Genomic DNA, 27,038 nt, shown 5'->3' on the forward strand with positions numbered 1-27,038 from the left:
AAAAGATGTTCTCGGATTTTCCATAATTAATCTCTGGTAAAAATAATAATAATAATAATTCTGCAGATGTTGACCGATGACAGGAATGGTTGTTGGAAAGAAGAGGCATTTTCTGAAAAGAAATATACACAGTTATTTAAATCCAGAAATCCTAAACCATTTGAACAGACAAAACTATCACACAGACAATGTCTGTCCGATGATTGTCAAATTCATATACAATTTTGAATTCCAAAAAAACAATGTCAAATAACGTAATTGTCTAAAGTGATCTATCATGACTACATGTTAAAGAAAAACAAAGCTTCAATATGAATTATATTATCATCTGGTGCTTACCAATGTAAAACTAGAAAAAACACATCTTAATGCATTCCCTCAGATATATGCTGCTTCTTCTTCCTCTTTGAATCCAGCTTGAACAGCCTCTTGAATACTTCTGATTTCTTCTGGAGGAGCAGCAGGTAGAATTGCGAGCAACTCTCGATCGATCTTTTCTAGTCTTGCGATGCTCTTCTTGTCATACTCATTTTTATTCTTCATGACAAGCATTAAGATGCCTTTCTGTGCCTCATCACAGCCCCTCTGGAGCAGTTTTCGCTCATGCTCGAATTCTGGCTTACTTGTATCCATGGCCATTAGTTTGCCCAGTGAACTGACGCGGTCCATCAGGTACTTGCTGGAAACATCTGTGTATGTTGCAGAGATCATATGGACCAGACTAGCAATGTTACTGGCTTGGAAGGCTTGAGTGTACAGCAGATCTTTTGAGAAGAGCTTTGCATTGTAGGTCAGCGCTTGTGTTTTCTCTGATGTTGAGACAAAGTTTGTGAGAGTTTTGCTCAGGCTGGTTTTCATAATGTTGGAAACCATCTGAAAGAAGCGAACCATCTTCTCCCATTGTTCCTTCACTCTCCCCATGGCATCCATTCCTTTGACCAGCATCTGTACGGTAGTATTGAAGTCAATCTCTTTCAGTTCACAATTTCTCATAGTGACCAGGATTTCAGTTAGTTCTTTCTGATTCTTCTCAAAGTTCTCCACATACTTGTCATAAGTCTCTCTTGTCTTGTTCAGCTGAGTTCGGTTCTGCTCTATGGAGAATCTTGCATTTTCTGTGGCCCTCGCAGAAGGACTCATGTTCTCTGACTTTGTTTGCTCTTTATGCATCATTGGTGGATTTGAAGTAATGGCTGGAGAATTTGTTTTGTCTTTACTTTTGCAATCAAAACCATGGGCTGACTTGATCAGATCCAAGACTCTTTTTATTAACTTGGTGCTTTTGTCTTTGTCACATTTGCCATCTGGTGCATATTTTGCAAGCTGTTCACATATTTCTATGCCATCTTGACATAACTTCAGAACTTGTTTCTTTGCCGGGCAGTCAGAGATTCCCTTTAAAGTGTCATTGATTCTTTTGAACTGTTCTGCAATAAAATCAGTATTTGTAGTTTTGCTCTTCTGATCGTATATTTTTTTCCAGTCAATGATATCATCCTTAACATTCATTTCTTCCTGGATTTTCTGTGCCAAAGATAAAATTTCAGCAGACTTACTATACACCGGTATTTCAGCTACCACATCTCTTTCACCTTTCACTGGTTGAGTGAAAACAGATGCTATTCCAGTAATCATGCCAGTAATGCTCTGTGTTATTCCACCTACTAAATCCATGCCAATCATTTCCCATCCATTAGGGAGCGAATCCAAAGCTTTATTGTAGCTCTCTTGAGCTTCTTCCAGTACCTTCTTCATGGCACTCATTGCCTTCTCAGTCCTTTTTTTGGTCTCTTGAGCTGACTGCTCCCTCAATTTGCTCTCTTTTATTTTCTTTTTCATTTCTGCCATCTCCTCCCCATAAAAATGCTCTGCATTCACACATGCTTCTAGCAGCTCTTGAATGATTTTGATGACATCAGTGAAGCGCTTTTCAGTTGCACCAGACAACTCAAGACATTCATCTGCAATATCTTGGATATTTTTCAGTTGATCAGGAAGATGAGCTTTGACAACTTCATCATTGCCTTGGAACAGAATCTTCACAGCAGTTTTCATGTAATCTGGAATTTGGGCAGTATGGAGGCGAATCTGATCCATGCTCGTATGAGCTTCATTAAATGCCCACCAGCCAGAGTTACACACTTGCATGAGGCAAGCACGAAAGGAATCAGGGTATTTGATGAATTTATAGCCATCTTTAGGTTGATTTTTATTGATAGAGAAATCTGTTGAGGACGAGATGAATACCAACTCTCCCAGGATGGCTATGGATAGAGGTGCTGGAGTCAGATACTCTTCCCAGTTGGCATAAGGCTGCATTATAAGTTTGGTATGGTTCCTCATGTCCTCAGCAGTGGTAAGGTTTTGAGTAGATTTCGAGATTGCAGAATTCATGACTTCTATGTTCCTGTTCAAAACAAAGATTAATTCACAATGCTATATTCATCACAACAACTATTATGAGACATATACAGTATACATGTGTGTTTTTTTTTTTTCTTTTCTTTTTCCTTTTTTTTTCTCTTAGTTTGAAGAATACTAATGGACAGAATCCTAAGAAAATTATGCTTTTCTTCAGCAAAGATATGTTAAATTGATAAAAAAAAAAGTGATCCTAAAGAATTAGATTATTACAAAAGGTTTTTATTTTGATAAGTATTCTTTTAAGTTTAAAGGATATATAAAAAATAATAAATTGCAATAATATTTCACAATATTAGTGTTCTTAATGTATTTTTATCAAATAAATGCAGCATTGAAGAGACTTAATGGGATATTTCACCCAGAAAAGAAAATTATCCATGTAATTTTACTCACAGGGGTTAATAAAGTCTTTCAGACATGAACTGGTGTGTTTTTGTAAAAAAAAAAAAAAAGTTCGCGGATGAGAAATGACAGACTGTTTATATTCACTGTTGCCTTTGTGTGTCTTTAACAACACAGTAACTGTGACACCTATAAGTTACTGTGCTTAGGCTAATATAAATGCACTAATTGCACATGATATGATTATTCATTGTGTTTTGATGTGTAACAAAATTCACAGTTTAACAGTAAGAATAGTTTTAGCATAAAAAAAAATTCTTTATTTCTTTATTATTATTATTTTTTTACAGAGAAAGTATGTTAGAAGCACATTTTAGTTCATATTCATGGTGTCCCAAAACAGCACTGTTGAGGACAATTATGTTCTTAAGATTATCTTAAGTACTAAATAATATATATATATATATATATTGTAGTATGTTCGTGGGAGGAAAGGAAGAGGACAAAGGGGTCGGCTGGACTGCTGACGAATTTATTAAACGAAAATAAAAAAAGTTCACAAACACCCAATGGTGACTTTTACTCTGACACGTTCACACAACACTTTCGGTTTCTGTTTCCGGCTCGGGTCAGTAGTTCGTCTCTCTCTCGCTTGCTTCCGTCTCTCCTGGCGTTCTCTTACGAGAGTTCTCTCGTACTGCGTCTTAGCTAAGACGCTACGGGAAAAGTCTCTTTTCACGAAATACTGAAGCAAAAAATTATCCTTAATTTTGAATTTTTGTAAAGCGCATTTGCAGCAGTACACAGCCATAGGCGAGACGGCTCGCTCGCTCATTGGCTGCTCTGCAGCAAGTGCACAGCCTATCGAGCGCAGGCTGATGCAATATCAGACCAATAAGGGTCTTCGCGCCCATCACGCCACTTCCCGCCGAAACGGGTGTGGCCCAACCCTATAAAAGGAGCTCGAAAAGGCTGACTCAACTGATTTTTCATCTCTTCAGCGAAGCTCACGCATCGCTGGATCACGAAGGAAGCAAGCGCCGTCTGATAGGCATCTCAGCGGGACGAGCCAATTCTGAAGCTGCTGGCCTTCGCCGCCTTCCACGGCCGTTCCTGCTGCGCTCTCCGGCGCACATATCCTTTCAATTCTGTTATATCCAACTGTTCTTTATGCGTGTGTGTGTGTTCGCCCTGCCACACACTCGTAAAAGAGCTTGCATTTTTTTTTAAGATGCCTTCCTGCGGCTCGTCAGAGCCCCACTCAGCGAGGGAGACCGGTACGTCATCTGTGTCTCCTGCCTGGGTGAAGATCATGCAGCGCTCGCGCTCGCTGACGGCGGATGCCCTCACTGCGAGCTGTTGCCATGGTGACTCTGAGGACTCGCTTGGCCTTTTCCTCTGAGCCTGCATTCTCCGCTGTGCTGAGGCGCCGTAAAAGCGCCGCTTCCAGCGGATTCCGGAACCGTCTTCAGCTCAACCGAGCTCGCCGGTTTGCCCTGCTTCACCGGCCTCCCCTGCATCGCTTCCCGATGGGCAGCGCCCGCTGTTTGCCGCCGCGTCGTCCAAGGAGGTCGATTTCAGGGCCGCGTCGGGGGAAGAGGACACGCGCTCTCTGCTAGCTTCGGGCAGTGAGGGCTGGGCAAGCTCCGAGGATCTCGCGCCTTCTGCTCAGAAGCCCAGCAAACGAACTGACATCGAGAAGGAGCCGAGGCGAGTGCTCACGCTGGCCGCGACGAGTCTCGGCCTCGAGTGGTCTGCCCTAGAGCCCCCCCCCTCTCATTCCCGGCTGGATGGTAGTTTCCTTTCGGATGAGCGTACTTCTCAAAGCCCGCCTCATTTCTTCCTGAGCTTCACGAAGAGGTGGCAAAGGCTTGGAATGCTCCATATTCAGCGCGAACTCGTTCGTCTGTCTCACTAGCATTTTCCACACTGGATGATGCTAAAAACAGGAACTACCAGTCAATTCCCCCGGTGGAACAGGCGATAGCGGCGCACCTTTGTCCGCCCTCTGCTGGACGGCGGACGGAAGCGGTGTTGCCATCTAAAGCCTGCTGCATGACGTCACCTCTGCTCGCGCGAATCTTTTCTGCTGCTGAGCAGGCTGCGTCTGCACTACACACGATGGCTGCTTCATCGAAGCGCCTGTGTACGAGTTCCGCTGTGGCTGAGCTCTCACCCAAGCGCGCAGCTGTTTCAGTTCCAGGAATTGTGACTGTCTCAGCGTTTTCTGGAACGCGCAAGCCTGCACAGTTGCCCGCTTGCCTGCACACAAAAGCCGTTATCACAACAGCTTCAACAACGCAGCTCGAGACCCCCGTTCTCGCTCTACCGGCCGTCGCCCCGCGGCAGAGGATTACGGTGAGGCCGGGAGCCCCGAAGCCATCTTAGGAAAGCGCCGGTGTACGAGTCGCCGCGGCCGAACTCTCACCTAAGCGCGCCGCTGTTTCAGTTCCTGGGATTGTGACTGTTTCAGCGTCTTTTGCAATGCGCAAGCCTGTATGGTTGCCCGCTTGCCTGCACACAAAAACCGTTATCACGGCTACCCAGATATTTCCCGAAAGAGGTGTAATTTCTGGTGTCCCGGCCACGGCCGATGGTGCTATAAGTGTAGTGACGATGCCCACTGCTCAGTGCCCATCTCCACATATAAGCACAGCCCTTCACACAGGGCTCGCGCCCATAAAAGCGACTCTAGTCGATCGCGCGCACTGCATAGTAAACGTGCCCACTCCTCAGTGCCCACAATCACTATGTCACACGCGTCATGTGGTTTCTGTAAAAACGAAACCCGTGCACGTTCGTCCGGCCACGGCCGATGGTGCTATAAATGTAGTGACGATGCCCACTCCTCAGTGCCCATCTCCACATGTAAGCACAGCCCTGCACACAGGGCTCGCGCCTATAAGTTCGACTCAGATCGGTCACGCGCACCACATAGTAAACGTGCCCACTCGTCAGTGCCCACAAACACTATGTCACACACGGCGCGTGGTTTCTGTAAAAACAAAACCCGTGCACGTACGCTCTGCCCAGGCAGACAGCGTGTCGAAAGCAGTAAATGTGCACACTTGCAGCCCACAGTTACTCGCAGACATCACGAGTCTCATGGGACCCGCTCAGCCCTCCCTCAATTGGTTAAGCGCCGGGACGGGGTCGAGGAGGAGCGATCTGCCCGCTGTGATCAGCGCGCTCCCCGCCTCAAATGCTACAGGCGTAACGCCCATGTTACAGCACACCGAAGCGCCGCCGTTGCCCAGTCAACAGAGCGTGCTTCGCATCCGGCCCTTAGCCATTCATGCAGATGCATGGCCAGCGCTTCCAGGGGTTTCGGATTGGGTGCTAGGCATTACAAAGAGAGGCTACTCGCTACAGTTTTTTCGACGCCCTCCGTGCTTTTTAGCGCGCATCGAAACCACGGTCAAAACAGAAGTAGCACACATACTTCGGGCCAAAATATCAAAACTGTTGAGCAAAGGGGCTGTAGAGCCTGTGTCTCAAGCTCAAAGCGAGGGGGGGCTGTACAGCAGATACTTTCTGGTGCCCAAGAGAGACGGGGGTCTCAGGCCCATACTGTATCTAAGACAGCTGAACAGGGCATTGGTGAAACGCAGTTTCAGAATGCTTACGACCAGGAAGCTCCTCGCGCATTTTCGCAGAGGAGACTGGTTCATGTCAATAGATCTGAAGGACGCGTATTTTCGAATACAGATAACGTCAAATCACAGGCGATATCTGAGGTTCGCCTTCGAGGCCCAGGCATACCAGTTTACAGTCCTGCCATTCGGCTTGTCCGTAGCTCCTCGTACGTTTACGAGGTGCATGGACGCAGCGCTCGCTCCTCTCAGACTCAGAGGCATGCGAGTGCTGAACTATTTGGACGACTGGCTGACTCTGGCTCAATCACGAGCGGAGCTCGTGGAGCTCAGGGCCGTTTTACTCGATCACCTCGAGAAACTCGGTCTCAGTGTCAACTGGGTGAAGAGTTCGCTGAACACCAGTCAGACGATACTGTTTTTGGGTTTAGCTCTGGACTCACAGCCCTGAAACCCTGGACAGCAAACGACTGGTACCAATCAGGTGTAAACCTGGGGACTTTCCTCGAAAGTGAAGATGGTGTCGACGGACGCCTCCACTTCAGGATGGGGAGCGCTGCTCGAGGGCAGACTGTCATTTGGCCTGTGGTCAGAACGGGAAAAGCTCCAACATATCAACTGTCTGGAAATGCTGCCAGTGGAGAACGCGCTGACGCGCTTTTGTCCCCGAATCAAGGGCCGCCACGACTTAGTCCGTTCGGACAACATGTCTGTGGTGTCCTACATAAATCGCCAGGGCGGTCTCGGGTCCCGAAACCTGTACAGGCTGACGGAATGCCTCCTGGTTTGGGCTCAGCGCAACTTGCGCTCGCTGAGGGCAGTTCATGTGCCTGGGCTACAGAATCTGGGTCCAGACAGAATGTCCAGAAACAACAGTCCCACGGGCGAATGGTCTCTACACCCGCAAACAGTCCGGCTGTTGTGGGAGAGATTGGGCAGGGCGGAGGTGGACCTCTTCGCCTCCCACGAAAACGCTCACTGCCCCGTGTTCTTTTCCAAGAACGAAAGCGCGCTGTCACGGAGATGGCCGTGCTGGCAGCTTTATGCTTTCCCTCCCGTCTCCCTCCTTCCGCAGGTGATAGAACGGGTGAGAGAAACGAGATGTTCAATACTGCTTGTAGCACCTTTTTGGAAGAACCAACCATGGTTCCCAGATTTGATGCGGTTAGCAGACATCGCCCCGTGGCCAATGCCGTTGAGGGGGGACCTCCTCTCGCAGGCCAGGGGCTCGATTTGGCACCCTCAACCGGAGTTGTGGTCCCTCCATGTGTGGGCGCTCAACGGTTACCCGCTGATCTCTCAGTGGGAGTGCTAAATACCATCACTCAGGCTAGAGCTCCGTCGACACGACGGCTGTATGCCTCAAAGTGGTCGGTGTTCTCCAGCTGGTGTACAGCTCGGGGATGTTCACCCCTTAGTTGTGAGGTGACGGAGGTTCTCTCCTTCCTACAGGAGCTGTTGGATAAGGGCAGGGCCCCATCCACGCTCAAAGTTTATGTGGCGGCCATCGCGGCATTTTCTGAAACAGCGCTCGGTCAGTCAATAGGAAGGAACGATTTGGTCATCCGCTTCCTTAGAGGAGCTAGGAGGCTGAATCCTCCCAGACCTCCGTCAGTCCCTATATGGGACCTTGCGGCGGTTTTGGAGGCCATGAGGGGTCTCCCTTTTGAGCCTATCCAATCGATTAGCCTCCAGCATCTGTCGTTCAAGACGGTATTCTTGTTGGCTCTCGCTTCAGTGAAGCTTGTGGGTGACCTGCACGCGCTCTCGGTGAGCCAGTCGTGCTTGGAGTTTGGGCCAAATGACTCAAGGGTCATACTCAAACCTAGGCACAGTTATGTTAAGTCCCTCAACACGCCGTTTCGGGCTCAGGTTATTGCCCTGTCTGCCCTGTCGGTGTTAGGAGAGGATGGAGACTTGAGTCTTCTTTGCCCTGTTAGGGTTTTAAGAGATTATGTGTCTCGCTCCGCTGTCTTTCGACAGACTGAGCAGCTGTTTGGCTCGTTCAGTGGACGTTCCAAGGGGATGGCTGTTTCGAGACAGACTCTATCCAGATGGATAGTTGACGCCATAGCGTTAGCTTACGCTTCCAGGGGCCTTCAGTGCCCACCGGGCGTCAGAGCACACTCCACGAGGGGCGTCGCCTCGTCGTGGGCGTGGTCTACTGGGATCTCCTTGCAGGATATATGTATGGCGGCAGGTTGGGCCTCGCCGTCTACATTTATCAGGTTCTGTAACCTGGAGGTTTCCGCCTTGCAAGCAAGGCTGCTGTCAGTATAGCCGAATCAGGGCCCTGACGGGAATTCTGAGTTCGTGAGCGTTATGCGCTGCCGGCTGTTATATGGGCAGTATTGTGTAAGACCCGCATTGCCACATTGGTCAGGCCTTGCCTCGACTGTGTGATGTTGTATTGCCACACCTACGGGTGCTGCTAGATATGGGACGGAGGGTTCCCCCCCTCTCCTGTCCTGGACTCTCTGTGAGTCCCTCGGGTGACTGTGCACTGTAAATCCTGGGTGTTGCTTCAGGTTTATTGGTGTGTGATCCCTGCGCGCACGGCGTTTTACATGGGGTTCCCGTAGCGTCTTAGCTAAGACGCAGTACGAGAGAACTCTCGTAAGAGAACGTACTCGGTTACTAACGTAACCTTGGTTCTCTCTAGAAGAGGGAACGAGTACTGCGTTCTCTGCCGTGCGTACGATTCACTCTAGTTCGCTTCGGCGATGAAATATATCAGGTGAGTCAGCCTTTTCGAGTTCCTTTTATAGGGTTGGGCCACACCCGTTTCGGCGGGAAGTGGCGTGATGGGCGCGAAGCGCCCTTATTGGTCTGATATTGCATCAGACTGTGCTCAATAGGCTGTGCACTTGCTGCAGAGCAGCCAATGAGCGAGCGAGCCATCTCGCCTATGGCTGTGTACTGCTGCAAATGCGCTTTACAAAAATTAAAAATTAAGGATAATTTTTTGCTTCAGTATTTCGTGAAAAGAGACTTTTCCCGTAGCGTCTTAGCTAAGACGCAGTACTCGTTCCCTCTTCTAGAGAGAACCGAGGTTACGTTAGTAACTGAGTACGTTTTATACTCTCTCCACGCCAATTACTGGAACAAGAAACAGGTGATGATAATTTTTGCCCAATCGTAAACTCTCTCTAAGCGTTGTTTGAGCTCAAGACTCTAGTCACCGCCACTGTGCAGCAGTCTTTAGAAATCAGTGCAGCGCAGTACAAGTCAAACTATGGTATGTTGACAATGTTGTGGCTCAACATTGATTTTATGTTATGGACATTTTAAGACTAATAATAAATTATGTTCGCAATGGATACAGGCCTATTTATGAAGTTAACTTTATGTGGTATCAGAACTAATATGGTGGTAATTAAACTAGGCTTTTTCATAATGTAATTAAAGCGAATTGGCAATCACTTTTGATAATTAAAATCTGGCAAACAATTTGGCTCTGAATGGCTAAGATCTATAAATGGGTATGCATGGTGGTGTCCAGTAAGCGACCAACTATGGCAGCGATCCAACGTGTCCTTGTATTGAATCAAAGACGGAGCCGGACGCGGAGCCGTTTAGTCCATGTCAATTTTTTTATTCAGCAAAACTTAAGCCCTTTTGACATTTTGCCTGACGTGGCTATATTAAAAAAAATTCGCCTCCCAAGACAGCTCATTATGGAGCTGCTGGACCTTCTCAGACCTGCGCTTGCCAGGGTAACCGCGGCGGAATTTAGCTTTAAGCCCTGAAGTCCAGCTGCTTGCAGCGCTACGTTTTTCTTTTCTTTGTTTTTTGTTTTGCTACAGAGAGATTCATCGAGGTCGTGGGAGAGGGCTATGGCGTAATCAAGACCTCGGTGTGGAGATGCGTCCACATTGTCACCAACGCCCTTCTGCGCCATGCCGGGGATTACATCCTGGTGGATGGCACACTCATCCCTATCACCAATTCATCAGTGATTGATCAGATGTAGGCTACTTATCGCGAAAGGGATAAGCGGCCATAAACGTGCAGGTTATAGTGGACCATAGGGGTGTGCAGGGGCGCTGCACAAGATCCCGGGCCCTATGCATAGGCAGTCCTTAATGGGCCCCCCACCCTTGAAAATATATATTCCAGACTTTTCAAGGTGCCCTCTCTTCCTTTGAGGCCCTGATAATCAGTACTGGTTTTACCCCCAGTCCGACGCCCCTGGGGGTGTGATCTCTGACCTGGTGGCAAGGTCCAGCAAAACTTCAAGTTCCTCTGACGAGAAGCTTGGTGCCCTTTTTAACTTTGCTTCCCCAGCATATTTGGCAGCCATATCACCCTGGAGCCCAAGACCGGTTTCCCACTGAAGCAAAGCAGGGCTGAGCCTGGTCAGTACCTGGATGGGAGACCTCCTGAGAAAACTAGGTTGCTGCTGGAAGAGGTGCTAGTGAGGCCAGCAGGGGTGCTCACCCTGTGGTGTGGGTCCTAGCGTCCCCAGTGTAGTGATGGGGACACTATACTGTCAACAAGCACCGTCCTTCGGATGAGACGTTAAACCGAGGTCCTGACTCTCTGTGGTCAGTAAAAATCCCAGGATGTCTTTCGAAAAGAGTAGAGGTGTGACCTCGGCATCCTGGCCAAATTCGCCCATTGGCCTCTGACCATCATGGCCTCCTAACAATCCCCATATCTGCTGATTGGCTTCATCACTCTGTCTCCTCTCCACTAGTAAGCTGGTGTGTGGTGGGTGTTCTGGCGCAATATGGCTGCCGTCTCATCATCCGGGTGGATGCTGCACACTGGTGGTGGATGAGGAGATACCCCCTGACTATGTAGAGCGCTTTGAGTGCCTAGAAAAACGCTATATAAATGTAATTAATAATAATAATTATTATTATTATTATTAATTATTTGTATCTAACTCTCTCTCTCTCTCTCTGTGTTCATTGTAGATAGGTTGCTTTTTATTGAAAACATTAACCAATGGCAATCAATACCGCAGAAGTAACTGCAGCTGCTTGCCAATCAATTCTGATTGTAAAGTACCTTACCATTAATATAAAAGTGTACTAAATCATTTTTATGAGTCGTTAAACCCATGTCAAGAAGCGGCACAAGTGGCACACAATGGGATCTGAGGGTGGATGATTAGCGAGGGATACCCGTTTCGTCTAACAGTCACAACATATTGTGTGAACATACAGTATTACTGACCATTTGATAATTTAATGTATAGTCTATATTCTACTGATAACTTAAACTATGTTAAAATAAATGTTACCCAGGTTATTTCCCCATAGAGACGTCAAAACATAGGCTAGCTAATCATTTGCGTATTTGACTTATAAGTTTCCTGCTGGCATGCAAGCTTTATTTAACATTATTTATTTAATAGCCCATAGTATATGCAGCAGCATTTTGAATGAACCCCTTCTGTTCCAACTGCATGAGATGAGAACACATTTTCTTACCTTGTGCCTTACACACTGATGATGCTGACGGTTTCAGAAATATTGTTATCTTTTATGTTGTGTTTTTGTGTCATTACAGTAATTTACTTTTGAGCTTATTAAAGCCTTTTGTAATTAGTGTAATTACTTTACAATTTAATAGTATTAGAAATTAATCAGGTGTTTGAATGATTTGTAAATATATATATAGACATATTTAAAACATAAGAACTATTTAACTATTTAGATATGGATCAGATGCACTATTCCCCAAACCTGTACTTAAGATTTGGAGACCAAATATGACATTTAATTAATTATTTAATTAATATAAAATTTTCATATTTGCCATAACATTACTAAATTATATTTAATGGTTTAATGGATTTGCAGACAATGTAATTACATGTAACTATCATATAACTGTATATTCACTGTTTTAAAGAAGAGTTCCATTGAATGTATAGCTAATATTAAGTGGATTTTCAATTGGATGTCCAAACAGGGATGCTATTAGAGCATTTATTGTTATATCTTGCTTAATACATCAAAGATGGATCGTAAAAATTTTTTCCAGTTGAATAATATTTAGCTAATTCAATAGAAATGACAAGGGGTGTGTTCCAGAAAGCTGGGTTAACTTACCATCTGATAAACCCTGAACTCTGGGTTGATTAACCCAAAACCTGCTTACTCAGGGTATGTTGGTTCCACCAGTGTCGAGTTAGTTTAATCAACCTACTGCTAATAACCTTGAGTTAATGCGCGCACACGGCGAACATATAAAGGCATTTTCAATGGAACGCCGAATTCAGGAGTCACCATGGAAACTAAGGGTGAAATGTCACGTGCCGCATACTTCTCCGAAACGGAGTTAGAAGTTTTAATGTTGGCTTATGAGGAGTTCAAGCCCATTATAATGAAAAAAAATAAAAATAAATAAATACTGCTGCATATGCGAGGAAAAACAATTGGCTTGGAAAAAAATAACTGTAAAATAACTGAAAAAAGTAAATGCGTACGTTTTTTTATGATTTATTTTATTACATTTTAAATATGCTTGCCTTTCTTTTGTTAATTTGCAAAGTTGAAAAATTTTCTTTAAGCATATGGCATGACTCGACAAGAATTTACTTTTCTCTACATCAGTTTCTAAAGAATACAGTGCAATTTATATTGACTAGAAATATTAAGCCTCTTGTTTTATAAGGTGTAATCCTTTTGGAGCCAAAAATAACTTTCCCCAAGTCAAAATGAAACACAAAAACTTTCTCCAAAAAGTTAATATTTTATTTTAACTTTTGTAAGATCAATGTCTTAAGTTTCTTTTACAGTATTCTTCCTATATAGCTAATAGAAAGAAGGCTGAGGCCCGTCTAACTGGCGGTGGTCCAGTTAGGTGGACCTCCTCTCACCCCATCTGAGGAGTTGGCTTTATCACTTCATAAAGGTTGCTTTGTGGTCGATGGTATTTCAGAGGACACTTCGTCATAATTCGCTACCTCCCACGACAACTCAAGTGACTTGGTACAATGTAGGTATACCATATTAGTACTTATGATTATTTAGTCATACATTTGGACAAAACGATCATTAACTCTTGTCATTAGGAAGAAGGCTAAATGCTTCCCAAATTCAGTCATTGTTTCTCTTGTGCATTATGCATACATATTCTATTTTACAGCATATGCTGTGTACAGTAATCTGTTTTTTTTTCTTGCTTGTTCCTAATGACTTTATTCACTGTCTGACATACTTTAGTAATTTACACATTGAGTATCTTTTTTTTCCTTCTTGCAGTTGCTAATTGACACATTGTATTATTGGATCCTCCTGAAACCACACAGTCTGTCACAATTGTTAGTGATGCATTTTAAGAACCAGTTGCTTTTAGATCTTTCACTTTGTCTGCCAGACAAAGTAACCTTGCATATTTCCACTCTAGGATGATGATGATGAAGAGACCACATCTGCTGTGACTGAATTAGAAAATGCTGGGAGCCCCACAGAGGTATGATGCATATACTGGACAATGCATAGCTTTTTAGATGGAGTGAAAAATGTGACAGAATATAGCTGGGGATGTACATGCAAATGAGGGTCCATCTACCTCTACACATAATCTTAGCAGTTTAAGAACTTGTCCCTGGTTGTCCTTATTTACATAATGTTACTATGTGGCAGATTTTCTTCTTTAACGTACCCTGTTGAAATTGTTGCACAGAGATGTCTCTCTAAATATTCTGGCATCATGTACAGACCCAGGCCATTTTGCCTCAACATTAGTGATGAGGTTGGTTGCATCACATATTACCCCCGGTGGAGAGCAATACGTTTATTATTTGTAAGACCAATCTTAAGGAGCCAAAATAGCTATTACCAGCACATTGATGATATGCACAGACTTCCTATTAACATAGTCTCCCTCATTGATAGATGGAGCTTTAATAGGAATGTGGGTGCCATCAATGCACCCAATCACGTTTGGGAACCCTGAAATTAAGATTAATTATAAATTTAAGAAGTCTGTGTATCCTTTACGTGTGTGTGAAGTCAAAATAAACTTAAGAAATGTAATTTAATTGAAGTAGATGACCTGCCACTTTGTGGAATTCTTCTTTAATAAAGCGCACAGGTTTATGGCCAGGCGACTGTGCAAAAGCGTGTAGAAACCGTTTCAGTGCCATACATACTGTACGAACGGCTCTACACACTGTTGTCTTTCCCACATGCTCTGCATCGCCCACATTATAGAGAAAAACTCCCCGTATCAAAAAAGCGCAGAGCAATACAAAGAATTTATTCTGCGCTAAGCACTGACCGGCGGTTTGTCACGTTTGAGATGTGTGGTTTTAGTAGGTTTATTAAATAAATTAACGACTCCCTAGAAAAACGATAGCGTTCCTGCAAATATTCGTTAGAATAAGAAAATACATCGATACGTGGTCTTATCACCCTCTCATGGCGAAAAAAACCCGTATAATCTGTGCCTCTACGTCCACAGGATCCTCATCAAAAGGGCACGCCATGCTCGGAAACCTCTCTGAAACAAACTAACCCTGCAACATAACCTGCTCCGGAGCAGGTTATCCTCAGAGAGTCAGTTGCTATGGTTACTTACATAACCTGAAAGTTACCTCCGTTTTTGGAACCGAAAGCAGAGGTTATCCGTTTACTTACTCCTAAACTTACCCGGGTAAGTCACATAACCTGCTTTCTGGAACACCCCCCAGGAATTGGCCGCTTGGATGATTTGTACATATCCTCTGTCCAGGTGGTTGGTCTCTGAGCAATTTATGTAAAAACAACATATTATAGCCTATGGCCCTAAAGACTTTATATAAAACATCGATGTTATGTCATAATATGTCAGATAGATACCTCAACTGAATTTAAAATCATTGCAATAAATTATCAGTTGGTATGATGGCAATAATAAGTAACAACTCCTCAAATAAACAACAAATGTAAAAATAGATGTAAATGATGCAAGATATAACAATAATGCTCTAATAACGTCATGGGTTTTTATTTGGAGGTTTAATAAATTTATATGTAATTACATTGTCTGCAAATGCATTAAACCCATAGAATATAATGTAGTAATGTTATGGCAAATATCAAAATGTCATATTAATTATTTCATATATAAACACACACACACGTACGTATATATATATATATATATATATATATATATATAGAAAGAGAGAAAGAGAGAGAGAGAGAGAGAGAGAGAGAGAGAGAGGCTATATAAATCCAAGTACACAATGTATAGGCCTATATGACCACAGGAATTTTAAGAATCATATGCTTTTTTGTTTGTTTAGATAAATGGGTTTGACCAAACTGTTAAACTAGGTTATTTACAAATCATCCAAACACCTGATTCATTTCTAATACTATAAAATTGTAAAGTAATACACTTTAAAATCTGACTGGTTGTTAACTTTTGACAACGTTTCATTCAGTTGCAAAAATAATTAATCTCAACAGGACGCAGTTTGAGTGAGAGGAGAGACACATTTTAAGTACGTGCACTGTTTTTGGGCTAACAGATTGTGTGGGGACCTTTTGATTTATGTCTATCACTGACTTAGCAACTGCGCTAAATGCCTCTTTCGCGCCGCGAGACCTCCAGACGCGCGTAAACGGGCCTTTGCATTGACTTAACATTGAAATCATTCGCGCCAGACGCTATTCGCATTTGGTGTGAACACAGCATAAGAAAACTAAAATTTTTGAATGAGTCATGTGATTTAAACATGTGATAGACAACTTTACGATATTAGTTCATACTGAATCCCTGACTAAAATTAGAACTGACCGGGTTGTGACTGTGACACCTGTGATGGCCACATGAGGCTCTAAGTGATACTGGGTTCATAATTAAAGAGTAATTGAAAGTATGGGATGTCCAGAATGATCAAATATCTAAATTAATATCTAACCAAAATTTGTGATCAGTCTTTAAAAATAAATACAGTTTAAATGTAATGATCATTTTAAATTGGGTTAGGTAAGTGAAGTTTGCAGAAGTAAAAGACCTACACACATTATTTCACCCATTAGATTCCATTCCACCAAATACATAGTAGTTAAAGATGCCAATTTGAATATAAAGTGGGACCTGATTTGAGGTTTCATAATAAAAAGTAATTTAATCAAATTCTTACCTTGTTGGAAAGTGAGAAGAGTTTCGTCAAGTCTCAAGTTGAGATCTCGTTGAATGGCAGAGTGGTGAAATGAATGGATGCTTCTGTTTTTATATACATCTGAAAGGGGTGAATGTGAATGACTTGGGGAGGAGAAACTACAAATGTTGACTCAGATATTCTGTCTCTTCTTGAAAACCACTGGGGGTAAAGGTGTGAGGAGAAAATTCCGTTAATATCATATCATATGTCACTGTTTTCCAACTGTAATTTCCAACTTCTTGTACATTATCTTTTTGTAAAAAAGAAAAAAAAAAACATTTTGTAAAGAATATTTAGAATATTTTTTTAATTTAGCATTCTTTTTTGGTGGTTTGTATTATTATTTGTTTTGCTCTACTAAATAGTGGTCTTTTAGCTTTCTGAATTCTTTATCATGATGCTTTATGAGAATGAGTTATTCTGATGTGCTAAAAGAACAACAAGAAATGTATGACATACGTGTGTGTGTGTGTGTGTGTACAGACAAGTGTGAGGCAAGAAAAGTTTCTTTAGAGACTCTACATCCTAGCTTCTAACAAGATGATTTGCATTCAATACTTAGAAACACATCTAAGGGATATAAATACCTTAAATGGACACTATTTGGATATGCATTATGATTTGTGGAGACAGAAGCATTCTGGTTTGATTGGAATATAAATACTGAGTCAAAGTGTTCCTTATTTTGTCGCACTCTGCAGCCAACATGTATGACTGCTGACCTTTCTTGCGAGAAATAAAAAAATAAATAAATAAAACATTGAGGACTTTCTGTCTCTGTTCCTTTGCATTAAGAAAAAAATTCAACAACAGTGTGGCCAGTAACACTTTTGGCTTGATTGGCCAGATTATAGATTGTTTGAATATGAAGTCACATAATATATATCTGATTCTCAAGCATTCAGCTCTATTTGATGACAATTCTGAAAAGAGGCCAGTATTTATCTCCGTTTATGTCTGATGCCATTTGTCTCAAAGGTGAGCAGGGTAGACCAATCTGCAGCCTCACAAAAATTGTATAACGAAACACCAGATAGGAAGGCTTTAGACGCTACCATACCTTGAGTAGAGTGGGCCCTGACCCCCAAAGGTGAGGGGTGAACAGAGGACTAGTAAGCTAGGGAGATAGCCTCAACTATCCATTTGCTTTACGTCTGCTTGGTTGCAGGGAGACCTCCCTTGGGCAGACCAAAGCAGGAGAAAGGTTGATAACTAGAGAAAAATTATTGCAGGAACTGCAGCACTGAACCAGCTGAAAAGTTAACTGGATCCAGCTGACGATCTCCACACCATGAAGTGAAAAGCTTCCACTTCACGGAGTATAGTTTCCCTGTGGAGGGACCTCTGGAGTGGAGAATGGTCTCAAAAACCTTTGTTGAGAGACCAGAAGCCCAGAGTTGTGCCCCCTTAGAGGCCATACCCACAGTTTCCACAACTCCAGACAAGGATGAACAATCATGTCGCTTACCTCTCATAAGGTACCTCTTGATTGGAATCTGGGATTCATGGAGACCCATTAAGGAGGGACACAAGGTCTGAGAACCAGACTACTAGCAGTATATTGTTCCCATCCTGACAGACTATTTCCAGAACCCCTATGAGCAGATCAATAGGGGGTAATGCATACAGACAGAGCTTCAGCCATATCTGTACAATGGCATCCAGTCCCAAATTAGCTGGATGTGTGATGGAGAACCAGAGAGAACAGTGGGTGGTCTCCTGAGATGCAAACAGTTCTGCTTGAACCTGACCAATAATGCTCCAAATTGCCCAACAACCCCAGGAATCAGCCCCTGCCTTGACAGGATGTCTGTTCCCAATTGAGGTACCTAAACATATTAACTGCCCTTACAGAGAGAAGATTCCCCTGCGTCCACAGGAGGATCTGGTGTGACAGTTTGCAAAGTGGGCACGACCACAGATCCCCCTTTTGGTTGATGTATGAGACCACCGATGTGTTGTCTGTCCGGACAAGCACATGATGGCCTATGAAGTCTGGGAGGAAATGGATCGTTTTCCTTTCTATTTGGAGTGTTACGAGCTCTTGGTGTATGAAGAAGATCTGTAAAGTTGCAAAGACTAAGGTCTCAAATCAAAAGAGATAATCTTTATCAAAGTTAAGACTCTGCCATGCCCCCTAAAATGGCTCATTCAAACAAGCCCCCACATGTCTACTGTATGTCACTATGTGGAAACATTTTTGTAATGCCTCCTAAATGTCCACGCAAAGAAAGAAGGCCTGTTTTCAGTAACCACAGTTAGTGTTGAAGCAGCCATGTCAGGGAGATGCTGTGTGTATCTAGGAGAAATCAAAAGCACTTAATTTGGCCTTCCAAAAGTAAATGCATTTAGGATTGTTTAAGATTACTTACAAGTTACAACAGAACAGCAGTGCATTTTATGGATGAACGTTTCGTTAACCTAGGATTGGAGGTAATTCTGACTTTGCTACGACAATCTGGTGCTTCTGAATCAGCTACTGTAAGAATGTTTTATTAGTTTAAGTATTTGCTATTGACTGTATGCAGATTTTTTCAGCCAATCACAATGCACTGGGTCAGCTGGCCAATCAGAGTAGACTGCGGAGGGACTTTGTAGGAAACTATGTGTCTGAGAGAGGCGGGGCATAGAGGACATACAATAATGTACAGTATTTGAAAATTTTTGTTTTTTCAACTTTAAAGCATGTCAAAATATTCTGTTACACCAAATACACAAAATAATGATCTTTAAAAAAAAGCATCATATGACCCCTTAAAATTCACATTTCGATTTTTTTTCATGTTTTAAATTTCAAATACCAGTAGGAAGAAATAGTTCAGTGTATGAACATTTATATTATACGTACATGCTTTTCCATTTTGCATTTACTTGTACTTTTACTTTCAATACTTAAGAACATTTAAGATTTAAAAAAAATTGTAAGTACTTTTTGTAAGTACAGTATATCACATATTTTAAGATTTTTACTCAAATCATATTCTAAATAATGACTTCAACTTCTACCAAAGTCATTTTCTGGCAAGATATCTGTACTTTTGCTTGAGTATGGCTTTCAGATACTTCATACACAAAATCTGCAGTGCTAGTGGGCCTCCAGGACAGGTTAAAAAAACCTAGACTACCCATTGCCACAGGCCGGGGTGGCCTCCCCCCGTGTCTCACACCACCCCTATTAAGCGTACAACCTCGAGGAGTTACCCAAAGACACCACGAGACCAGACAAGGTAATCGGTAGGGCTGGGTAAAAAAAAATCTATTTTTCGATTAATCGTTTTTTAAAATGTGGTCTATTCAAAATCGATTCTCAAAGGCCATGAATCGATTTTTTTCCATATTTATTTCCGCAGACATTGAACGCAAGATTGCTGTTAATCTAATTACAAATCTTCTCCACTAGATGTCACCCTCTTATGGGTCTTGTGTGATGTTACCAACGAACCCGTCATTCATTCATTCAGTGCTTAAAACAGTGGTTCTCAACCCGTACCCCGTCACGAATTCAAATGCGGCCCAACATATGCTGAACACACACACACACACACACACACACAAAACTTTTGCAATTCACTTGAAGTTCAAGCAAATAGAAACACCATATACTACGCAGCAATCATCCTAAATTGAAGAAATGTGGCAAAACATCTCTGGAGAGAACCTCATATTATTAAATTCGAAAGTGCTTTCCATATTTGGATCAACCGGCTACATTTGTAAACGCACATTTTCTGCAATGTCGCGCGTCAAGTCATGCTCCCGTGCGCGTCTTATGCCATCGGAGAATGTGTGCCGAGGCTCTGAGCAGACGACCGCGTTGACAGGTGCGCATGGTCAGTAGGCTTCAAAAGCACAATTGCACATGTTCAGGCAGTGTGAAGAAGCTCATTGCCAATCCAACCTGTGCAATCCGTCAATAAAGAATATAAAGACAGCGATGTGCAATGATTCTGGGCAATTATTAGTTCACATGTTTGTTGCAGAGCGGACCATCAGCGTGCGCTTTCGGAAGTATAAATGGAAGAATTCTGCGTCTGCGCTGACCGTGTCTGCGTCCGGATTGCTCATGCGGAAAGTATAACACAGGCTTTACAATCGCAAATTCATTGTGCTGTTACTACATCGAGTCGAATTTCACAAAATTGTTCAGCTCCCGACAGAGTCAAGTGTAGTAGAATTATTTATTTATTTCAATGAATCTAATCGATTAGATATGACAATATTTAGGCTATAATATTATAAATCAGGTTGGTTTGTATTGGTGACGTAATGTGCGTGCGGCCCGCGAGACTTGTACTTGGACCATAATGCGGCCCGCTGGAAAAAAAGGTTGAGAACCACTGGCTTAAAAGGTTTCAGGTGCTTTGTCGACGTTAATGCCACCTTCAGATAAAAAGTCAGAGGTATGGAAGCATTTTAGATTTCGTAAGCAAGACGACGACGATAGTGTTGTGGACTGTTCACTGTTCTTTTTTATACATATAGTATTTGTATTAAATCTATATTCATTGACTTGAATCGAGAATCGAGTATAGAAAATAGATCTTAAGATCTTTGCCTGAACCCGACGGGACCCGATCGGACTTCATTTCGATTCGGGCTTCATTTATATCATTTTACACGGGCTCGGGCTTGTGCAGTAAATGAGCAGTCATGTAATGTGTTTCGATTAGCGCCAGAAAGATGCGAAAATGTATGCTGAGTAGTTGAAACAGAGGCTTGCCTCTGACAATTACGTTTTGGTTGCACCAGCAACTAAAGCAAAGTCTGAGGTTTGGAAAAGTTTTGACCTTGTTTATAATGGGAATCCTCGAATAATGAGCCAGAGGGTTAATTGCTGGACGCACCATCAGTGAGCGCAGGAACGTGCTGAAGACATCTAGAGTGGATTCAATCATTTTCCTCCACAAAAACACTTAGGCCTTACCTAATCTTGGTGAGAAAATGTTTTTCAAATAATAACTAAATATTAATTGAGTCTTAAATGCATAATGTAGACAGAGTAGGCTATATAAGCTAATGTTGGCATTATTATTTTATTATGTCAAATCCAAATCCGGCAGAGCCTTTATCTTAATTTCGTTATTGCCAAATACCCATCTTAATTTAGATTTTATCTTAATTCAATTTTTTTTAAAAAGACTTGTTTTTATTGGTGCGTTGGCCTATTTATATGCTAAATGAGCCTATGCTATTTATAGAGTGCTGAGATATTACGATGTTACAGAGGACTTATTTTATTTTTTTGTTTAAACTTCCAAGTGGCCTAATACCTTATTCATGTATAAATTATGTTAAAACATGTATAAATGACTCATTCCTGACAAAAGGCAAAAGAGCTGTTCGTGCATACATTTGAATAATGTCCGCTTGTAAATGGGTTCGGGCTTTTAAAAAGCTGTCAATCAAAATGTACATGTTGGGCTCGGGTCCTGTCGGGCTTAACTTAACGCCTGATTGCAGCTCTAATAGAAAATCGAATCGAGAAGCGGTTCCTCTTCGGGCAGCCAGAGGTAAGTAATGGAGCAGACACTGGTAAGGGGTTCACACAGTGGTTCCTCTTTGGGCAGCCAGAGGTGGGTAGTGGGGCAGACGCTGGTAAAAGGGTTCGCACAGTGATTCCTCTTCAGACAGCCAGAAGTAATGGAGCAGACCTGGTAAGGGATTCACACAGCGGTTCCTCTTAGGACAGTCGGAGGCAAGTAATGAAGCAGACACTGGTAAGGGATTCACACAGCGTTTCCTCTTCGAGTCAGGGAGTCAAACAGCAATGCATGAATATTCAACAAATCCGCTTCACATCAGACAGTAATCAGGTACTCGTGTCAAGGATCTTCTTCGGTGTGAACAGCTCATTAGACAGATAATGCTTCCTCTTCGAGTCAGGGAGTCAAACAGCAATGCATGAATATTAAACAAATCCTCTTCAAATCAGACAGGATGGAGCTGCAATACTTTACAGCATACACTCAACACACAGCAGTTAGCTAATTTCAATTCGGCACTCGTGACCAGCGAGTATGCCAACTGGGGACACGAGCAGACACAAAATTATATTGTCCACACCTGTGCACGCATCCATCACTTCAAATGGTCACACGTGTTCACTTCACACTAAGCACTGCAACTCACAACAACTCACAGTGAATAAGGTCTCCACTCGCGGTCCCAGCCGACTCCCTCCTCTCAATTGACGATACTGTACATCCAAAACTGTGTGGGAAGTGTACTATGAACACACAACGGGCATTAGAGGCTTCAAACCGGATTTCAATAAACTCCGGGGGAGTGTTACCAAACTGTTGTATACAGCGGGTACTGAAGGCATTAGGTTTCCTAACAAAAATTACAGGTGACACTTAACTGCTTGACGAAGTAACATAGATCCACTGCCTCTCTTCCTCTGTTAGCATTATCTCCCTTTATGGATCCAGATCCATCGAAACCGCCGATTTAAGGCTACTTCCTCCTAAGATGTAGTCTCTCCCCGCTCTGTGTGGCTCCCTCTGCACACAAACGTGTCCTTTTATTATCCCTCTCGCAAATACGTGTCTCTCTCGCGGCTCAATCGCCGCTCGTTACACAGCTGGTGCTCATTTTCCCATTTACTAAGCCCGGCCGGACTGTTTACACGGAAGGACCCGGAACCGGTGTTGTACCGAAATCTGACTCCCCGGACAAATCGCACTCCCCTTCGTGTGCACGCGCATCACACAGTTGAACGCAGCGCTTGCAGTTAAACCTTCAGCGGTTTATTATAAGCCTTTGATTGATCGTTTTTTTTTCCACAGTTGGCACCAAGAACAAACATGTTACATTGAAATCGCTCCCACAGGGAAACAACATTGGGCAAAAAATTGTTCCGCTTCACGTCACCCTGTGACATCAGTTTCACAATTCAGGGGTGCATTTCCCAAAAGCATTAGCTCACTATGGTCACTAGTTTCATTGTTACTCACATACCATAGCTTTAGTGAGAACTAACACCTTTGCAAAGTTGTGATTACAGCTCTCATCCTGTGGTTAGAAGAAAAGTTTTTTGTTAATATGACATGTGGACTTATGATAAATGAACAGGTTATGTTCTTAAGCAAAGTAGTTGTCTATACTTAAGCAGGTATTAACCTGTATTGTTCATTTTGAAATCGCCAGACATGCTGTAGTATCACGTTCTTTGAAATATACCATACCTGTACGTCTTCTCCTTGATTGAGCTGCATCAAGTGTTTGATTAGTAGCATTGGCTTTGTAAAGGCATGTTTTGCACTAATATGACTAATATGAATTATCATTTCCTGTAATTAAGGTGTTTTAATGCATTTCTGACAGTGATTTTGTATCAGAAGTAGAGTTAGTCTGACTGCTTTCTTTGTGTGTGTGCTGATTTTTTCCATGGTTGAAAATTCAGTAACAATTGTGTAAGTCATTAGAAAAAGTTTGATGTGTCGAATGCAGTAGCATAGGGTAAAATTATCTTTCATAAAAGGTAAGGAGTTTTATAATGATTGGGTTTCCAGGATGGTTAAGGATTTTGTTAATTTTACCAGTAATATGCTCTATTCCAGAAGTGGCCTGATATGGCTAGATGTTCTTTCATGTTGTTTTATACTGTTGCTCCAAATGGTTCTCTAAGACCATCATGCTTGACTGTCTTTACTGGCCCAGATCCTGATAGTGGTGCAAAGGATGATACTTAAATGTTGTTAAGTATTGTGAAATAACTGTCTTTATTGTTTAGTAGACTACTATCTGCTGGGGCTGCAGTCTATGTCTCAGAATGTTGATCAGAGTGGGCTTCTTTAGTTTCTGTTCAGCATGATTTCTGGGGTATGGACTGTGTGCACATGTATAGCGAAAATAGTACCGCTTCACGTCACCCTTTGACATCAGTTTCACAATTCAGGGGTGCATTTCCCAAAAGCATTAGCTCACTATGGTCACTAGTTTCATTGTTACTCACATACCATAGCTTTAGTGAGAACTAACACCTTTGCAAAGTTGTGATTACAGCTCTCATCCTGTGGTTAGAAGAAAAGTTTTTTTGTTAATATGACATGTGGACTTATGATAAATGAACAGGTTATGTTCTTAAGCAAAGTATTTGTCTATACTTAAGCAGGTATTAATCTGTATTGTTCATTTTGAAATCGCCAGACATGCTGTTGTATCAAGTTCTTTGCTATATACCATACCTGTACGTCTTCTCCTTGATTGAGCTGCGTCAAGTGTTTGATTAGTAGCATTGGCTTTGTAAAGGCATGTTTTGCACTAATATGACTAATATGAATGATCATTTCCTGTAATTAAGGTGTTTTAATGCATTTCTGACAGTGAATTTGTATCAGAAGTAGAGTTAGTCTGACTGCTTTCTTTGTGTGTGCTGATTTTTCTTTTTTTTCCATGGTTGAAAATTCAGTAACAATTGTCCATGTCATTAGAAAAAGTTTGATGTGTCGAATGCAGTAGCATAGGGTAAAATTCTCTTTCATAAAAGGTAAGGGGTTTTATAATGATTGGGTTTCCAGGATGGTTAAGGATTTTGTTAATTTTACCAGTAATATGCTCTATTCCAGAAGTGGCCTGATAGGGCTAGATGTTCTTTCATGTTGTTTTATACTGTTGCTCCAAATGGTTCTCTAAGACCATCATGCTTGACTGTCTTTACTGGCCCAGATCCTGAGAGTGTTGCAAAGGATGATTCTTAAATGTTGTTAAGTATTGTGAAATAACTGTCTTTATTGTTTAGTAGACTACTATCTGCTGGGGCTGCAGTCTATGTCTCAGAATGTTGATCAGAGTGGGCTTCTTTAGTTTCTGTTCGTCATGATTTCTGGGGTATGGACTGTGTGCACATGTATAGCGACGAACTTCCGCTGTTGACAGAAGTCAGGATGGTAGATGGATACATGCTCGAAGTGGTGTCGAGGGACGAGGAAGACTAGAGGAGTAGGTTGGATAACAGTCTATGGTGGAGGTGATGGGACTTTAGGCTGATGAGCAGCTGGCAAAGAGTGAGCAGGGGAAGTGATAGGCAATGTAAGGTATAGGCTAAAAGGACTAGAAGGTGGAGGTGGGATAGGGAGGATAGCTCGGAGTCTGAGGGATTTAGGAGGTTCAGGGCTCGAGGGAAACATAGAGGTCAAAGAATGTTTAGGGCTGGATTTAACCAGCAGAGACTCAAGATAATTAGGGCCATATCGAACCAGCAGAGACACAGATGCTTCAGGGCTGTACAGAACCAGCAAAGAGACCAGAGATTCAGTGCCAGATGGAACCAGCTCGGAAACAGAAGAATTGGGGGTTGGAAGGAAACAGTGTAGACAAAAGGCAAGGGCTGGACGAAGTGAGAACACAGACAGACAGGACTAGAAGGAAGAGAACAAAGAGGAAAGAGGGGATCTAATAGTTCCAGCAAATCTCCAGATGACAGAAGCAGCTTACCCTCAGCTTTAGGAATTTGGGTGGTGCTATCTTCCATGCCCTCGTACTCCACTGATATTCCCACAGGCACAATAACACGTTGTCAGACTTTGTGTCGGGCTTTGGCTCTGTTGCGTTGAATAGCTCAGACTCATATCTGGCTCTTTAAACACAATCAGCTCCGGCTCCGAGTATGCGGTGAGCTCAGGCTTTCAATCTGTGTTGCGTGTGGATGATGACTGGCTGGGCTCTAGGTCAAGCTGTGAGAAGTCTACGTGGTGGAGATGGATGTTGATGTTGTACTCGTTGTCATCATTGACCATCAGTGTTGGGGGTAATGCATTACAAACAATAGATGTTACGTAATCAGATTACTTTTTTCAAATAACTAGTAAAGGAACCTTTTTATTTAATAAGTTATGGCGGAATAAAAAAACCCATTTCAAACATTCAAGTGCAAGCACCAACACTGAGTGGAGCAGCAGAAATATCTGAGGTAAGACAACAAAATCTTTCAAATAAACTATAACCTTTTTGAAAAGACATGAAAATAAAAGTTACGTAATGTCAAAATAGTGTATTACATAATGAATAAATGATGACGGGCCACATAATTGTAGAAAAATTAAGCACACACGATGTTAATGAGGCCACAATATTAAGTCAGTTTTACCGGTCCAAAGTTAATTATTCCGCATATACCATGGTTACTACACCTCGAGTTCTTTTCTCAGATGTTTTATTTCAAGACATTTGTAAAGATTTTATCCTGCTTGTTACCGGAGCACTAGTTTATTGATTATTTTAACCAAGTGAGGGCACTGCGAGCTAAACTGATTGCTTGGTTGTGTGCCGTTACTTCATTCATGAAGAACTGTAGGGCGCTATTATCATCAATCCCCAAAAAAAGACACCATTGTCCCTATCAAATTAGTATGTTGAATTAAAATAATATTGTTTGTATGTACTTTATAACTCTAACTTTAGAACTTTAATTTTATGATTCCTGTTGTTTAAACGGAGACTGAAATTGATGGAGACACTTTAATTAACCTGACACTTTGAAAGCTTAAATATTCCCAAAATGAAGGATTAAGTCAAATTCATAAGATTACAAGAAAACCTAAAAACTGGGATGCCAGCAA

At 42.5% G+C, this 27,038-nt stretch overlaps 1 protein-coding gene across 1 annotated transcript; it reads right to left on the reverse strand.

Annotated features, from left to right (window-relative positions):
* Positions 1–334: 334 nt before the first annotated feature.
* On the reverse strand, positions 335–16,504 carry LOC132157714 (uncharacterized). Its single transcript, XM_059567015.1, has 2 exons — positions 16,456–16,504; positions 335–2,407 (listed from the first exon to the last, which is right to left on the reverse strand). Exon 2 carries the CDS (start codon positions 2,392–2,394, stop codon positions 379–381), a length of 2,016 nt encoding a protein of 671 aa, XP_059422998.1. The 5' UTR covers positions 2,395–2,407; positions 16,456–16,504; the 3' UTR covers positions 335–378.
* Between the last annotated feature and the right edge of the window lie 10,534 nt (positions 16,505–27,038).

This window comes from Carassius carassius, chromosome 15, assembly GCF_963082965.1.
Source record: "Carassius carassius chromosome 15, fCarCar2.1, whole genome shotgun sequence".
Taxonomy (NCBI): domain Eukaryota; kingdom Metazoa; phylum Chordata; class Actinopteri; order Cypriniformes; family Cyprinidae; genus Carassius; species Carassius carassius.